This window comes from Heliangelus exortis, chromosome 8 (genome assembly GCF_036169615.1).
Source record: "Heliangelus exortis chromosome 8, bHelExo1.hap1, whole genome shotgun sequence".
Lineage (NCBI taxonomy): Eukaryota > Metazoa > Chordata > Aves > Apodiformes > Trochilidae > Heliangelus > Heliangelus exortis.
The window spans coordinates 6,268,976-6,287,261 of NC_092429.1; the positions used below are offsets into that span (position 1 = coordinate 6,268,976).

Below are 18,286 nucleotides of genomic sequence, written 5' to 3' on the forward strand. Positions count from 1 at the left end.
TTGTTGTTTTATCAGGGTGTATATTTTGAGGGAAAACCAAGTCTGTGACTACTAACATAGCCTGAGAAAATTCTACTATTATTATTCTATTTGCTGTCACAGGAAATTCCAGTTGCTGCAGTGTTACTGATGGTAATGTGAATATTGGAAAGACTAATGAAAGAAATAAGAATTACTGGCTTGTATTCTTAAGTCCTGAAAATAAAAAAAAATGTTTTGCACTTAGTGTTTTCATTGCAGGGCTTCAACACAGTGTTTCCTGTCCAGGAGTGATCTGTTTGGCTGCAATAATGAAATATTTGGCTGAAGAAAGGGTGATATTGGGCAAGAGGGATGATGTGTGACAATTGATACTTAAAATGTATCCAGAACCCTCTGTTCTGGTTTTGTGCTCATAGTTTTGATTCTCTGCCTCTACTTTAATGTTACAACAAAGTATTACTTAGTGATTAAAATACTTGAATATTTAGATCTACCCTTGTAGATGGCTATTTCAAGTGTAGTTGAGTTGTTAAATACAGCATTTGAGGTTTATTTAAGAAAATATAATACTCTTTGGAGCATGCTGGGAAGTGGTTCAAGGGATGTTATATTTGTGTTAGCATGGTCAGAAGTCTGGCAAAACTTGAAGATATTTAATCAGGCTATTTTGAGGGATGTGTAAAGGCCCACTTTAGTTGATGGCTGAAATAGTAAAAGTCTTTGGGTACCAGAGCAAAGTCAGAGCAAGGTCAAGCTATATAAGTGGAGCTATTGCAGTGGATACCAGTGATAGTTTCCCAGCATATGTAATTTTTTATGTCTGGCTATGCAAGAAGCATTTCCCACCCCAACCCCTCAACAAGCAAAAACTTACCAGCCCCTTTCCATCCCCACCTCTGCCTTCTCCCTTCCCAACAAAACCCATCCAAACAACAGGAAAACAACTAGAAAATCAGAAATGCTGTGAGGCTTTTAGAAGAAACTGGGTGTCTTTTGGGTATTGTACTTGCTGAATAAGCAGATGTCAAGGTCTGAATGGAAGTTCTGTAATTTCTAGCTGTTCTCAATAATTTTATCTTCCAGGATGTTCTGGTGATACTGCATACTTTCTCTTGTTGAACAGGATCACACTAATCCCCTGGTTTCTACCAAACTTCCCCTCTTAATATTCTTTGATAAGGAGCATCTGTGAACATAGAAGTGCTTTGCCAAAAGAGCAGTTGTATTAACAGTTGCTATAGGAAAATATATGTGGTTTTATTTAAGCTGTCATCATTTATAAACGCTGTAGTAAAGTATTTTCTACATCTGTATGAATACCTAGAGTATCGTAGGTTTCCATATTTCAATGAAAACCTAAATTTTAAAGCTGAAGAAGCTACCTTGTTGGATTCAGCTTGTAGAAAGGTCTGTAAACCCTGGGTTTTAAGATCATAGAATCATCAAGGTTGGAAAAGACCTCTTAGAGATCATCAACCATCTGCCCTACAACCCCAAACCATTGAACCATTCCCTGTAGCACCTCATCCACCTGTCTTCTGAACACTTCCAGGGATGCTACCTCCACCACCTCCCTGGGCAGCCTGTTCCTATGTTTACCCACCCTTTCTGTGAAGAAATTTTTTCTGATATCCAACCTGAACCTCTCCTGGTGGAGCTTGACCCCATTTCCTCTTGTCCTGTCCCTGGTCACCAGGGAGAAGAGTCCAACATCTCTCTCACTACAACCTCCTGTCAGGTAGCTGTGGAGAGCAGTGAGGTCCCCCCTCAGCCTCCTCCACACTGAATCCTTTCATATTGCTGTTTCATAGTAAGAGGAATCAGATTCCTCCTAAGGGGGAGAATTATTTTTCTGGATGATATTTCAAGTTAGGTGGTTTGGGGTTTTTTTTTTTTGTCTGCTGGGTAACTTACTTATGTTGGTTGTTCCAGCTGGGTTTGCAAGGGCAACACATTGTGATAATTCTGTTATCCTCTGCACAAATGCAGCCAGTTGTGCACACACAATCTTTGGTTTAGACAACGTGCACTTCATGAAAAAGTATCTGATTTTGTGTCTGGTTTTATATTGGTAAGGAGAAATATCTCTAACAATACATTTCTTGGGAATCTCTTGGGTATTTGGTGTTGGCCAAGATAATTAGGTTTTGCATTGTTTCAGGCCTTGGGCTTTTTTAAAGTTTCTAAGAATAGTTTAAAAATACAATAAAGAAATAGTTTTCCAAAGAAGCTGGTTTTTATCCTTGTCTACCTAAGTTTAATTGAGCACTGAATATCTGGTAGGTGGCAGTGGAATTAAGGCAGGAGTTATCTGTGGCAAGGTTTCATGTTACAAAAACCTAAGTTAAAATATTACTCTCTTAATTTGGTAGCAATTGCTGTGGATTTAGTTGTGAACCTGGGAGTTAATTCAGATACCTGAAAATTTTACAGACTAATTGCATCTGACATTAAATTCTAAATTATGTAATTGGTAATGAAATAAAATTATTTTGCTTTATACTCTAATTAGAGAACACTTCCTTGTATATAAAGTTTCAGGTTTCTTTTGCCTGCAGATGATCTTGCTTAAGAATTCTGGTGTCATGCTGCCTAACCTGGTGACCTGCCTGATGGTAATCTGATAGGGGGAGTGTCACTGACATCAAAACAAGAAGTCAGTCCTCTGAAAGTTAGAGCATCAAAAGATGTCATACTCCTCATAATTTTACAGAATAAGTAGAGTTACATAAATGCTTAAGGCTTCTTTGAAGAGCAGTAAAAAAAGCAGCTTATATTTTTGCTTATCCTGGAAGAGGGGAATTGAAATATGGATCTTTTTTGTTAATTCTCACTCTGTCTCTCTTTCTTTTACAGCTGTCGAGTGCAAATCCTGTGTATGAGAAATACTACAGACAGGTATGTGTGGTCTGGTTGAGAGAATTGACTTCATTTTGTATTTAAAAGGAAGACTGATCTTTTGCTATGCACTGCAGCATGGCCAACAGTGTGTAAACAGTAAAAGTTCAAGGGATGTTATGCTGCTAAAAATATATTTTTATAGTATAGACTTAGGTCTGAGCTGTATCAGTATAAGTTTAATACTGGTTGTGAGAACTTCTTTTGCTAGGGAACTGCCAGGTGTCTATGTGTGTCACTCATCTCTTTACAGTTACAACAAACCAGTAGCTTTTGGGATGGAGTAAATTCTTGCAAAATACAGTAGTTGTATGTTCTTTGTTCCTTTTTACAAGTGAAGCTGAATTTCTTGTGTTTGTAGTGCAGTCAGTGTTAAACTTGCAGCTCTCTGAGTATCCCCAGGGGCTCATACAGGATGCTCTAAGGAGTGACATTTGGGTGGAAGGCCACTGAAGGCCAAAGGAATGCAGGTAGTTCTTGCAGTGTCACTCAAGAGATACAATTTTTTAAAACTTTATAGTGTAAAAACAGAACACATTATGTATAAAGTTAAAACATAATAATGCAAATTCTATTTATCAGGAGTCTTTTATATTTAAGCCCAGCAAAAGATCAGATGTGTTAATTCCTATAAGTACAGCTTTTGTGAAAAAAAACAGGTGTTTCAACTACTCTGTAATAGTTGTGATAGTTAATATTGTGTGTCCTCTGCATAATAGGTTTTTGTACAAACATTGAACATGTGAAAACTTTTAAGGAAATGTCAACTGAATTAATGACTACAAAACACTTAAAATAGGTAATTTTTTTAACAGAAAAACCTGATGAGTAATTGATGAACCCTGTAAAATACAACCTTACAGGAAGTTTTTTACCTTTATGCAACTGGTAATGTTCTTGTCTGTGCTAAGACAGGATATAGTGTATATGGCCTCTTTATTTAGGAACATCTTTTGGGCATATAAAATTAGAATGTAAGTTTATATGCTGGGGAAGAGAGAGGACCATAATTTCTGCACATTGATTGTGGTTAAAGGATTAATCCCATTATCAAGCACATTAAACAGTGATTAAAGTAGATGAGCCTGAAAAGTTTGAGCTTTCTATTTTACCTTTAACAAGGGTTTCTCTCCACCAAAGGAGAGTAGCAGTTTGAAATGGCTGCCAAAGCCTGCCTATTAATATTAAATCTGGAACAACTAGTCCAAATGTCTTCATTTTATTGTAGTAAAAATTTTAATGAAAAGGAGTTTTTCATTTGTAGAACGAGTCTGAAGTTTGTTCTTAAAGTAATTGTGTTAACTAGAATGTTGATTTTTTGCTACCCTTTTGAGAGCCTGTGCAAAGAAGCTGCATCAATTCAAAAGCTGGTTTGTTATGTTGGGTTTTTTTTTTTTCCTCCCAGGTTGATTCTGCTAATTCTGGAAGAGTGCTAGCATCTGATGCAGCTGTTTTCTTGAAAAAGTCTGGATTGACAGATTTGGTACTTGGAAAGGTATTTAGTGAGAGTTTCTTGATTATCCTGTCTCTTGCCTCAGTTAGTATCCTGTGTACATTAAAAAACTTAGTGGTATTATAGGATATGTGGTTTTCTCTAATGTGTTTTCAGTTGTGTTATCCTGTAGTTTCCAACTTCAATATCCTTGTTTATTCTCCTATGTGTGCAGCTTGTGGTGGAAATTTAAAATATTTTTCAAATTTGTCCCCACAAATAAGTGGTGTCATGAAAGCTAAGACCTAAACTTTGATCCAAGAATATATTGTTAAATACAGTGAGAACTTGCCAACTTCCTCTCAGTGCTGTGGAATACTTTGTTTCTCTTATTTTTATGTTTTAGATTTGGGACTTAGCTGATACTGATGGAAAAGGTATCCTGAGCAAACAGGTATGATTATGTGTATGATGTATGAAGTTACTCTAACCATTAGCAAGCCTTGAAATAAGAGAAAGTTAAGATTTCTGGTTCAGGAAAGCAGTGTTTCTAACTGATTTTTTTTTTTTTCAGATTTTTTCAATTGGAACTATATATATATTTCCCACTTCAGTGTAAGCTGCAGTAAATGAAGCAGCTTTCAGCTACCTTGTCACTTTTTCTTCAGCTGATAAAATGAGTGCAATACAGTATCCTGAGAAGTAACTTGAGGGTTTAATGTGTTTACTACAGAGGTGACTTTTCCTCTTGATCTTGGAGGAAATGTAATACAGTAATTAAAATTCTATCAAAACCTTAAACATTCTTATTTATCTGATTTTGGTGGACTTGACATTAGTGCATTCTTTTTGGGATTGTTCTTCCAAAGCTGTAGTTCTGAGCAGTACTGCAGTCAGACTTTTGCCTATCAGTCATGCTACTGAGAAGCTCTAATGTGCCTTGCTGTTTAGTTTGTAGTTACTTTGGAAAACCTGTGGAGAGCTGCTTCATCTCATGAGAGGAAAGGGGGAGCTTGTAGGATCTACAAACAATCTTTTTTTCAGATTTCTTTTGGTTCATTTTTCTCATCTGCTCTGCCTTTCTTTCCTCTTCCTCCTTCAACTGCCACCTTCAGGATCAACTCAGAACCTCCAAGATTTATCAGCTGTAGTTGCTACCTTCAATTTTCAGTGCTTTGCCATAGAAGTGAGTGCTGAGAACTGGCTGCCCTAGCCAGGAAGCTGCTCACTGCCTGGAGATAGTAATTACAAACTTTGCCTCACTGGAGGAGTTCAGTGGTTGCTTACTGCTGCTTTCAGTCACTTTGTGACCCCTTTTGAAGCCATTTGCAACCCTTTGTATATATAGCAATGCCATAGAAGCTCATAATTCTTCTGAAATTTTAGTGTTTTCATATAATAAATCCTTTAAAATTTCATTTTTCCTGTAGGAATTTTTTGTGGCTTTACGACTTGTAGCATGTGCACAGAATGGATTGGAAGTTTCCCTGAGTAGTCTTAATTTGCCTGTTCCTCCACCAAGATTTGTAAGATTTCTTTTTTAATTGAACATATCAACTCATTAATAAGAACTGCTTTTAAGTGAACAATTAGGAAGGTTTGGTATAAATACCAAACACATCTGAAAGGGATGTTGTGGGGCAACAAGGCCCTACAATAGGGGAAAATAAGCAATATTGAATAAGGTGCTACATGTTCTAGTGGGGATTTGAATATAAATGTGTGTATAGTTTGAATATATATGACATTTCTTTTGGTAGTCTTGTCCTTAGTGGAAGAAACAATTAAAATTCCTTGCTGTAAATTTTGGTTTCCTTAACTAAGGTATGAGTGACTGAAATGCAGTTCTAGCTTTGAAAAGGAGCACTTTTTCAAATAAGGGAGTAGTTTTGCAAGGTCAGAATATTTTCTCTTTTAATGTGGGTTTTTTTTTCCTGTTTTTCTTTAGACTGACACTAGTAGTCCTTTGCTACTCAGTGGAACAGCATCGAGTGATGTACCCTGGGCTGTTAAGGTAAACTAAAGATCAGGTTATTCCCTAGAACTATGATGTGATTTGCAAGAAAACATCAGTCTGAGAAAAATACAATGTACACTGGTAGCTGTGTTTTATAAAAAATGATGAATTACCATTCATGTCAAATCTGTAATTGGGATAATAGACCTAATCTGATAAAAGGATTTGTCCTTTGGGAAATATTTTTCTGCTTACAAGTGTGATTTTTTTGGGAATAGTTACCTGAAACTATGAAAATAATTGAAGTCTAAATTTCACAGGATTTTGGATAAGTTTCTAGCTGACTTAGAAAGAATATCTTTTTTTTTTCTATTTAATTTTAAACATCAGGAACCATAATCTGTGATTCCAACTAACTTTAATTAAAAGTTAATACTTTTGCAAGAGCTGCTGCTTCTTAGCCTACGAGTGTGACTGTTTCCATAAGTAATACTTCTCTTCTTCCCCTGCAGCTGGAAGACAAGGCCAAGTATGATGCTATTTTTGACAGCCTAAATCCTGTGAATGGACTCTTGTCAGGGGATAAGGTGAAACCTGTACTCCTCAACTCAAAACTGCCAGTGGACATCTTAGGACGAGTAAGAAGATCTTTTCACTTACTTATTAATTCACAAATAATAACTACTACACCCAGCAGTTTTAACTTTTCAAATTAAAGATTTGTAGTGATAAGCCTGACTATTAAATACTGTCTCACAGAGCAGTCACAGTACTCTTCAGCACTTGGTTTGGGGCTGGGGTGCCATCAGTGCAACTCTGTCCCCAATTTAACAAGCTCTCTGCTTTTGCATGGCTTGTATGAATGTTATGCTGCTCACTGCAAGATGAGGCTTTTCATCTTAATAGAATTTGGGATATGGTGGAGGGAGGTTATTCCCACATTTGTAATGAAGTTTTAAATAGGAAGGTGCTGCAGTTTAGGCAAAATAGGACAAGGGGTAATGGGTGTAAATTGGAGCATAGGAGGTTCAAGTTGAATATCAGAAAAAATTTTTTTACTGTAAGGGTGACGGAGCCCTGGAACAGGCTGCCCAGGGGGGTTGTGGAGTCTCCTTCACTGGAGACATTCAAAACCCGCCTGGACATGTTCCTAGGCGATGTACTCTAGGGGGCCCTGCTCTGGCAGGGGGGGTTGGACTAGATGATCTTTCGAGGTCCCTTCCAACCCCTAGGATTCTAGGATTCTAGGATTCTAGGATTCTATGATTCTATGAAATACAAAGCTGTGTTCTGCTTTTTGTTGGCAGGTGTGGGAATTGAGTGATATCGATCGCGATGGAATGTTGGATCGGGACGAGTTTGCAGTTGTAAGTATCTTCTGCCTCCTGGGATTTTGAAAGCCTAATGGCAAAGCTTTAAAAAAGATTCCTTGTGTATTAATTTTTGACTGCGTCGTTTGCTTATTGTCTTTTTTCAGATAGCTTAATCAAGTTTTCCTACTAGTTAATGTTTCTGTCAGTTTATGAATGTCTCTAGTTCACAGCAATAACTCTTTCTGGGCTGAGCCATTAAAAACTGTGATTTTTCCCATGAGATACTGAGTGTTTGCACTGAATAAGTTTTACCTTAACCTTCAGTGTCTGTCACACTCGAGTGCCTCAAGATGCCTTTGAGGAAAGTTTTAAAGGAATGTATAAATTCTTCAGAAGTTCATAGCAGGTTAGAAAGCTAACACTGTTAATGCCAGGATTGATGAAATAATGTGAGAAGCAGTAAATAAGTTTCACCTCTGCCCAGGAGATGGCAAGTGAGAAGAGAGTGGGAGGTTCTTGCTTTTGAAGACTGTAAGTCTTGAATGCAGTAGTAACCATGGATCAGCTTTTCCCCAGAACTTTCAGCTTGCTTTTGCATGTAAGTGAAGAGGAAGGAATTAAACATTAACTCTGGAGGAGAGAAGTGTCAATTTTACACAGAGAAATATCAAACCTAAATTGAAAAGTTTGGAAAACCTAACAAAATATCTTAACTGCATTCTGTGTTGCAAGAATCCTGAAGAAGTACTGTGACCTTTTTCTCCTGGGGGGCACTAAAGCCAGCCTTTGATTTTAATTTTTACAAATTAAACTGTTGCTCATATTTCAGAGTGAAAATCAAAAAAGGAGATAAAGTTTAAAGCGTCTGCTTAATTGCAAAGAATTGATGTTAGAGATGTAAAAACCTTACTTTGTTCTTTTATGAAAGAAGGAAAGTAGCATTTATAAACACAGGTCAGAAAGCAGTAAGCTGCAATTCAGTTTAGGGGGTTTGTAAAGGAGAAGAATAACAAACAAATGCAAAAAAGTTATTTCTTAACTAATTTTTAAATTTTTATATATATACTTACTGCTTGCATATTTACATCCACACCTCTTGTTTTCTTGTTCAGGCCATGTTTTTGGTGTACTGTGCTTTGGAGAAAGAACCAGTGCCAATGTCCTTGCCTGCAGCTTTGGTGCCACCATCCAAAAGAAAACCTCTTAGTGTTCCAGGAACAATGCCATTAATTCCACCTTCAACATCTACAAAAGATTCTCATCAGTCCTTGCCACCTGTAGGCATTTTAGCTGCCAAAACACCGTTATCACAGGTATAATTCCAAAGTTACTTGGTATTACAAGATTTCTGCTTTTAATGCTGTGTTTTGGATGCTGCCTGTGTGAAGAGTTGATAGAGGTTTTTGTTTTCTTGTCTTATTCATTAGCTGATGAATTTGATAGGAAGACTGTGTAGAAAGGTACAGAGTTTACCTTCTGCTTTTTCTAGATGCCTTCAGATATGAACAGTTGGATTAAAGAATATTATCCAGTAAATATATTGAGGATATTTTAAAGATAAATTATTTTGAGGCATCAAGCACAAGGCAGAGATCAGAGTATTAAGAAAACAGTTTAAAAATGGAGTCCAGGTTTACATCTTCAGAACCTAAGTCTTCTGGCTGAAGAGAAGTTCATAAAACAAATTCTGACAGGAATCCATGTGCAGTTGTATGTGTGCACATGCCTGCAATTTGAAGAAGACATTAAAGAAAATGGAATAGATAAATGCAAGATTTGGGAAAAGGAGACAAAAGGTCTGGCATATCCATCTAATCACATGAGATATGGTGTTTGTTTCAAATGCAGTTGTTAAAAAACATGATGCTTTCCACCCCCGAAGTAATTTTATTTAGAAGGCAGAATTTGGGAAAATGTCTTTCCAAGTAGATTATAACTTGCTCATTCAATTCAAAATAAGAAAAGATTGAAAAGAGGATCTAAGGTAAGAATAGTAGTACTTAATGCACAAGATACTGCCTGGACATTTGGGTAACCATATTTGAGTATTCAGTAAGAAATTGGCTTCTTAATTCTGGGGCTGCCATGAGTTTCATCTGGCAGATCACTTGTTAAGTCTTGCTTTGTGTATTGCAAGGTGATGGCATTTTGGGTGAGTTTTGGTGTATGTTTTGTGTACAGCACCATTTGGGATTCATGTAAGACTCCTTGCATGCTGCTGTTAATTAGTGTTCACAAATTTGCACCTGAAAGCATTTTCACTCAAAAAAGAAACAGCCAAAAAAACCCCCATCTTAATAGTTGCTTAGTGTTTGGAAAAATTGTTGAAATAACAGGAGTAGCTCTAATTCCCATCTTTACCTTGGTCAGAGGTAAATTCTACAATGTAGAATGTGCCAACTATTAACAGTCTGGGCTTGATCAGTTCTTCAGTCCCTCCAGCTAAAGCTCTCCAGCTGTGTAAAGAGGAATAAAATTGATAGAGCAAGCAGGACTGTGACTGAGCACAGTGAGGAGCACAAGATCCTGCTGGGAAGGGTTCTGGGCTCCAGGGAATACTTCTAATACCTAGACAGAGAGACAGGGCAGTATCAGCCAGCCTCCCTGCTTCACTGATGTAAATATTTTGCTCCTGGATCTCTGTGAATCTCTGTTTTGGACAATTAAATGGGTTCATGAATTATATAATTATCTGAAAACAGAACAGCCTGTATCTTAGTATTGTGATCTTTATTTTTGGTTTTTTTCCCTTCCATCCCCACCCCCCTTCAGTGGGTTGTGTCGCCTGCAGACAAAATTAAGTATGATGAGATCTTTGTGAAAACTGACAAGGACATGGATGGATTTGTGTCAGGTGTGGAAGCCAGAGAACTATTCTTGAAGACAGGACTGCCTTCTGCTCTTCTTGCACATATCTGGTAGGGATTTTTTTTCCATGGCAGCTGTTTAGTTGATGGCATGGTTCTCACTCCTTCCTAGCACTTTTTATTAAAAGTGTTATGTTGACATTTCTGGAGAGTGAAATTTGCTTTCTGTAGATAATACCACAGCCTCTGTACAAGCAGTGGTAACTTCCTTGCTTCTACTTCTGGACAGAAATCAGGTAAAAATGCTGGTTTAAAAACCAGGTTTATGCTACCCATCATCTAGATAAAGAAGTAAAGCACCTGAACACAGCTTCTTATGAGCAAATACTGCACTTCAGCTAAATCCTTGTGTTGCTGTGTATCTAAACACAGATACTATACATATACTGGTAATGAATATTACCTGGGTAAATTCTTAGCATGTGACTTATGGCCCATTCAGTTCTGCAGTGCATTTGTCTTTCATTTCAGTTAGTAGTGACACTCAGTGGTTTTTTTAATTCTTTCTCCACTGTAAGCTGTTCTTGGGCACTCTGACAGGAAAAACGTTTTTTCAAGGTATAGTTTACATAAGTTCTAATTTATGAAAATCAGATTAAATTGTGTTGGCTGTGAAAGGTTCTTTAATTTATAAGGAACTGCAGTTGCAGGCAATAAGTGCAATCAACAGGGCTGTACTTGCAGAAATGAGATTGTGATTTATTTCATGTGCATCTCTGTACAGGGCTCTCTGTGACACAAAGGACTGTGGAAAGCTTTCAAAGGAACAGTTTGCTTTGGCTTTCTATTTAATTAATCAGAAGCTGACAAAGGGCATTGATCCACCTCAGGCTCTGACTCCAGAGATGGTTCCACCTTCAGACAGGGGAATCAGTTTACAGAAGGTAAGAGGGGTTTGGTTTTTTGGGCATAAATCTCAAAGAAAGCATGTTAGTTTCAAAGGCTGTGCATGAAATACCTCAAGTACTGACATACCTTAAATTCATCATAATGTCAGGAAAGGAAACAACTTTTAAGTACAAAGTATTGACACAACACTGTTCCATTCTCGTTGCAAAATGAAGCTGTCATTTATTATGCTGGCCAACCAAGCAGAGAGATCTTATGTTGAGAAAGCATTAGTTTTGATTTTGAAAGAATATCTTTATACTATATGTCAAAAGAAATTTTAGTTTGTATTTGACCATGTGCAAGTTCAATGTTTTTCTTCTAATGTGTTCACAATTACCTTTTTTGCATTTCTTTTTTAAGAAGTCTGAACAAAATTAAGTTTAAAATTATATATTTAAAATAAAAAAAAAATTATCATTTTATCCTTTGCAGATAGTTTAAATGTCTGCATAGACTGTTGATTTCCATCTATCTAAATGCAGCTGTGCATTCCTGGGCCTGTATCTCAGGAGTTCAGATTCTATTTATCAGAATGGTAGGGGTCATCAGAATTTCTTACTTGTTCCACACATCACAAAGTCACATGTGGATTACCTTTTCTTGGTTGTGCAAAACATTGACCTAATCCTACAATTTTCTTAAACAGAATGAGAAATTTGCACCTGAAACAATGAAACTCAAAATTTGGCACTACTTTTGAGTTTCTGTAATTGGTATCTAATTTCATTTTACATTCTGTTTTTAAAAAGCATTCTGTTTTTAAAAAGTAATTGCCTTATTTGCAACTCTACTAATCTTTTTTGTATGTTTGCTTTCCTTTCTATGTCTCTTTTCTAGTTTGGACTGTTTTTTCCATTCTGCACCACTCTGCTTTTCATCCTTATTATTCTGTCAGTTTGTTAACTCTGCTTTCTCAAGGTTAGAGAATCTTTGCTATTCTAATATTTACTGTCTATTGGTTTAATAATGAACATCCTTCTAAGACTCTGCTATAATTATTGAAAAAGCACAGCACTCTGGAGCCTCATGTTAAACTAACTCAGTATCAATTAAAACACTTCTAATATGTGTCTTTACTCTGCAATTTGAGTGTCACCAAGGTGAAAAAATACAAATATAGTAAATAAACCAAGTAACTCTTAAATGAATGCCAGGAAGCTAAATGTTATCTGTAAAATAAATCTCATATTAGAACAGTTTTGTGTTGAATGATTGTCCAGTATGATTGTGGAAGATGTCTTCAGGAGTTCCCAGGAGACAAACTCTTTGAATTAGTAGATACATCAGATTTATTTTGTGTTCTGGTAATAGAGCATTTGGACTGGTTTGGTTTGAAGATCTGAAATGCAATGCTGCCAACAGTTGTTACAAGATCATGCTGTCACACAAAGTAAAGTGAATAAAGTTGTTGGACAGCATAAAATATAAACTAACAGGGTTTTTTCTTTTTCTGTTTCAGGGTACTCAAGGACCGAATTCTGTAGCAGATTTTTCTGCAATTAAAGAACTTGATACATTAAACAATGAAATAGTAGACCTGCAGAGGTAGGTAAAGTCAGTCACAGCTGCTTTAGATTCAGTTGTTACTGTTTTTAAAAAGCAATTCAATGTGACAGAGAAAACCAGGTGGTAATTGTCTGATTTGCTAAAATGGAATGGTTGGCATGTCTGTAAATGTCTGTAAAGCTTCTACTCTTTGCTTACTCAGATGAATGCATTTAGTAACAGCAAGACTGAGAGGGGTCTGTCCATCCTGCCTTCTGGGTGGTTCAGAGAGCTGCATATAGCAGCATCCCATATAGAATATTCTCTCTTTTTCATCTTTATTGGCAGATGAGAATGGAACAGATCTTAAAGATGCTGGAATCATGGTATAAACTGGTGTTTGTTCTCTGATTTGTAGAGAGAATTCTAAGGGCTTTGTGTTAGTGGCAGTAAGGAAGTGAGACTGGAGAGGTAAAGTAGGTACATAGGGTAAAGAGGGGGAAGATGACAGTTTGCATATGAACCTCTGCTAGGGTTTTGGTAGTGGGGAAGATGGACATGTTTATCTTTTGTTTTAGTAAAATAAACTGTTGCTCTGAGAAAAATGGTTTTAATTTGACATCTGCGGATCCTTGGATTCCATTAATTATTTTCAAGGTAATTAAGAAGATGACTTCAAGTGAATAAGGAAATCAAGCTCATATGTGTTGCATAGTGTTTGTCATACTCTCAATTCAGATCAGCTATTTTTCTCCAGTAATTACTTTGATACTTCAGTAAAAGTACTGAGGATTCTATTAAGAACAGTTAATTCTACTATTTATAAGTGAGTGCTCTGTCATGATGAAATTTGTCTGTCTAATTTATGTCACTCGTAGGAAGGTTTTAATTTGGCAATGTGTCAAAGCACAGTCTGTTTCCTAAATACATATTTTTTCACTTCAACTGCTTATTCTCCCTCTCATTACTCCCACTGCCTCCTCACTCCCAGCTCTGCCTTCCTCTGTTGTTCTGTAGATTGTATTAGTTCCAGTTTTGGGCTCTCACTTTTATTATCTTAAAATATCCTTTACAACCATGTATATTTTCTGTTAGTATCTTGGAAATAAACTTTTCACTAGCATGAATTCTTAGATGAAGTTGGTTTTCAGCAGGTGGGCTTGCAACATGCAATGTGTCCTGTTTGCTTTTTCTTACTGTGAGGCATGAAGGAACAGTGGCTTTTGGAAAGGAATTTCCATTTCTTCAGTGGCAAATATGCTTGGCTGATTATTTACCACACATTTGAATATTAGATTGTTGAAGAGGCAACTATTAGTATGTATTAATTTTTTAGAAAGGGGAAATTTACTTGGATGTGATTTAGAGATTCAGAATAGAATTGGGTTAACAATGAGAGGCTTAAACCTGTATTGTCAAACTGAATTATACCAGGAAGAGGTTTGTGTGGTTTTAATGAGAATGATTATGGGGTTGGACTTAGATGATCTCCAGAAGTCCCTTAAAATCCCTAACATTCTGTGATTCCCTGACTCTTAATACCATGAAGCGAGTTGTGGCTCAAGTAAATTTTTTTTTTTTTTTTGCAAGAAAATAAATACTTCAATTTTTAAATCCCTTTTGGCACCATAGAAGCATTATTTTGGTCACAGAGTAACTGTTACTATTCTGTACCTCCCCTAAGTACAGGTAGCAACAGATTTTTTTCTAGTAAATGTAGGAAACTTTTTTTCATTTTTGTCAAATCCCCATTTTTGTTAGAACTGGTGAAGTACACTTTGAGTCTTGATAGTTAAATTACATTTTATATGGTAAACTCAAGTTATTCTTGTTCATTATTAAACAAGAAATATTGTTCAGCTCTTGAACTAGGTATGTAATATAATTCTAGTCCATTATTCCATTGAGAAGTATCTATGAGAGCTGCATTTGAGAGATCCATTAATGGAAACTGAATCTATTTTTGAAGTGCACTTTATAACAAACAAAAAAAAGGCAGCATAGGAAATGCCTCAAAAGAATGACAGTGTCTGGGAAACAGCTTTTTGAGAGACTGAGCAAAGAATACAAGGGTGATATGTTTGTGGCTCGAGTTTGTGTGGGAAAGATTTCTGGTAGTCAATAGCTTTTTAATCAATTGAATAAAACCTCTGTCAGGAAGGTGGAGGTTGAAGATAGGACGAAGAATAAAATCCAGAACACTTGTTAGTGGAGATAATTCCTCTCTAAAAGGGGGAATGATTTGCCTGGGGATGTTATGGAATCTGCAGCCTTTTGAGCCTGTCAGCTCTACTGCCTCTAAGTTCTGTTTCAGTTGCACTATATTTTTAGAAAGTTATTTGAAGCTTTTTTGATCAGGATTGTGGGAGGCCAGACCAGATGTTCTTAATATTCCTTTTTTATTATTTTTTTTTTTTAGCCATAAAACCTTTTTCTTCCCCTGCAAACTCTGCTTTGCTATTGTGTGTTCAAAGCTATCTACAGCCCATGAATTAGTGAAATTTCATCAAGCTTTGCCTACACTGTGTTCCTCTCAAAGCATGTTAAGTAGTTGAGCTTAACTTAGTATATCTCAGCAAAGGTGCCATCCTTCCCATATGTTGGGCAGCAACAGTTATATTGTCCTGAATATAAATCAGGTTAAAAGGCCCATAAAGCTGGGAAGTCAGTCTCTCAAAAAGCAGGAACAGCAAAAAGTCCCCAGAAAAACCAGGCAGCCCCTCCCTGCCCTGCACTTGCATCAGGTCTTCAAAGTTCATAAATTTACAGCTTCTTATTGAATCAGTGGTAAGAATTTTGATGTAGGCTGGATTATTTCTTCCAACATCTGGTTTGGAAGTAACTGAGCTATTACAGCTGAAAAGATTGGAGGAAACAAATGGGATGAGAAGCTAAGAAAACCCTAGGCTTTTTTTTTCTGGCATTGCCAAACTCCTACAGTAGGAATCCCCAAAATTACAAATGCATTTGAAAATAAGAAATGTTGGGCAATGGTGAGTGTAGATAATGCTACCAGCTCTGTGAGGAGTCATCTGCCTCTTACTATGGAAAAGAACTATAATTTTTTGCTTTTGTAACTGAGGTGGTACTAAGTGCTGGGCATCAAGCACTGGCCAGAGTTGTTTCATATTTGGCTTGAATATCTGTACTGATGTGGGGACTCCTCAGTTCTCAGCTGTCACAAATACTTACAATATGCTGGCTCCCATTTATAAATTACTTCATTCACAAGTTAGTATAAAACTTAAGATTTTTTTTATTCTAGATAATGAAGTGTCTTCATTGGAGAAACAGACCATTAGTTTGGATATTTTTTTATTCATTGCTTTTTATTTCCTTAATAGAAAATTCTCCTGATCTGATTACTATTAAAATGCATAGGGAAATTGTATTGATTTAAAAAATTGACTTGAATTGGTTCCAAGTGTCCTTTATTGGCAAGACCAAAGTTGATTTTGGGATTTCTTTTTTTTTTTTTTTTTTGAGTGCTGGTGTGGTAAGGGACTTTATGATCCAGGAAGTCTGAAATCTGTCATATCCAATAAATCAATTTTGTTACTTGTTTTTGGTTCTTTCAGTTGCTGAGCATTCCTACAGGGGCATACCAGATAGTTTGTAAAAGAAATGGAGGCATTCAGAAGATTTAGTGAATTAAGTAGGTCTGTGTTGTCTTGTTTTTTTTTATTTAAAAACAAAGACAAATTACTGGGGGGGGAGGAGGGGATTGTGTTATCTGTGGACTCCATACACTCAGCTTGTTTTCCTTTCCTGAGACTGCTGTCTAAGCTTTTCTTGTTCTGTCTGACAATACTTCTTTCACTTGATGTTTTCCAGTCCATTGTTTGTGTTGAGATTTGGGCAGTGGAAGCTGCCTGGGGGTGGGTTTTGTATCCTGTTGCTTGTTTAGCATAGTCCAGACTGCAAGGTTTAGGTACCTGGTTTCTGTTGAAATAAAAAGGAAGTGGTCTTCACCTCTGACAGTCTCTTAGGCACCTAAGTGATAATAATGTAAAAAACTGTGTATTAAAGCACACCTACCTGCTTGCATTTCTATTTCCTGCTCAGATTTCATACCTGAGTAGGAAAAACAACAAATATTTACTTACCTAGTCAGTTATTCTCTTTTATCTTCCATCAGGAGTAATATGCCTGAGTGTTTGTTGTGCTTGATCTGTGTCTGAGGGCTTATTGGTGTTTTTCAGCCTGACTTGTACTTAGATCTGTGGAAATGTTTTACTGAGATTGAGACCCTTTGTTCATGGAAAGTTACAGGAGGCAAAATCAATGGAACTTGTTTCAACCCCACGTTGCAGTGCTTTAGCTATCCAATTATGCCACAAATACTGGTTTATTGAGCTAGAGGAATGTGCTATAGCTTTGATGGAAATGGTAAAGGTTTGGTTAAAATTGCATGATGCTTTTTTCTGATGAATGGAGAGTGAGAAATTTTATGAAACTTAAAAGGTTCACACTTAACAAAAAAACTTAGCCTTGTTCTTCAAAGCCTCTCTTTCCACATCTTTCCTTTTCTTTCCATGCAAACTTTCCCTTTCAGCATACTCAATGAGTTGCTACTAAACTAGATACTGAGATAAATAGTAGCAGGATGTAATCTGTAGTCATTTTTTTTCAGAGCAAATGTTGGTTTAAGATCTGTGACATCTGGATTGTTTTTAATTTCTCTTGAACGTGGTTTAGCAGTAATCAGGAATTCTTCAACTTAAATAAAGAAAACTTAGAGCAGACCTGTTTTACTTTGGAGACAGAACTGTTTTATACTGTATTTAGTAAGAGTAAACAATAAGATTAACAATTTTAGGTAGATCACCAGTCTGCTGCTATTAAAATAGGAAATCATCTTAATTTCAGTATGTAGAAATAATACGATTTGATAGCTTTTCACAATGGTATTTCATTTAGAAATGTTACATTTATCATTGTTCAAAATCTAACTTTTCATACGTGTGCTAATTTATTTTAAAAATCCTTATGTAAGTAAATACCTCTATACAGAGGACAGGGTTAAAACTGTGTATGTTATACTGCTTTTCTCCTCTGTGGAAGGAGAAAAGATGCCATATACTATCTAGAGATAAAGGCTTTTATGACTTTTTTTAAAACAGCAACATTTCAGAGTTGTGCATTTTGGGTTTTTTCCTTTCTGCGAGCTATTGTTATGTCTGACTGCCAAGAATTTATTGATGAAATTCCCCCATCATCAGTAGTCACTTTTAAACTTAAATAAATGTCTGTAGAGACAGATTTGATATGACACAGCAATTAACTACATCTGGAGTTTCTGATAACAGCAAGACAGCCTTGGCTCTTGTGACAGAGCTTACCAACAAATACATCTAAAATCTGAGAGGGAAAGTTAATTAATCAGCTAGATTGGCCTGCTGGAAACGTTCTGGTTGCTGTTAGCATAGGAATTACAGTGTTTGCAGGGGTTAAGAGATGG

General features: G+C 36.4%; 1 protein-coding gene across 10 annotated transcripts in view; it reads left to right on the forward strand.

The window, feature by feature from the left end:
• The window catches only part of EPS15 (epidermal growth factor receptor pathway substrate 15), a 44,035-nt gene that overhangs the window by 5,232 nt on the left and 20,517 nt on the right, over nt 1–18,286 (forward strand). For 8 of the 10 annotated variants that reach the window (XM_071750153.1, XM_071750148.1, XM_071750155.1 and 5 more), the window contains exons 2-12: nt 2,839–2,880; nt 4,286–4,375; nt 4,719–4,766; nt 5,743–5,838; nt 6,261–6,326; nt 6,782–6,907; nt 7,577–7,636; nt 8,695–8,895; nt 10,355–10,500; nt 11,174–11,333; nt 12,800–12,885. In XM_071750153.1, coding sequence (XP_071606254.1) covers nt 2,839–2,880; nt 4,286–4,375; nt 4,719–4,766; nt 5,743–5,838; nt 6,261–6,326; nt 6,782–6,907; nt 7,577–7,636; nt 8,695–8,895; nt 10,355–10,500; nt 11,174–11,333; nt 12,800–12,885 — 1,121 coding nt within the window. The remainder of the gene's footprint in view (nt 1–2,838; nt 2,881–4,285; nt 4,376–4,718; nt 4,767–5,742; nt 5,839–6,260; nt 6,327–6,781; nt 6,908–7,576; nt 7,637–8,694; nt 8,896–10,354; nt 10,501–11,173; nt 11,334–12,799; nt 12,886–18,286) is intronic. The other 2 variants (XM_071750152.1, XM_071750154.1) reach the window with 1 other exon arrangement.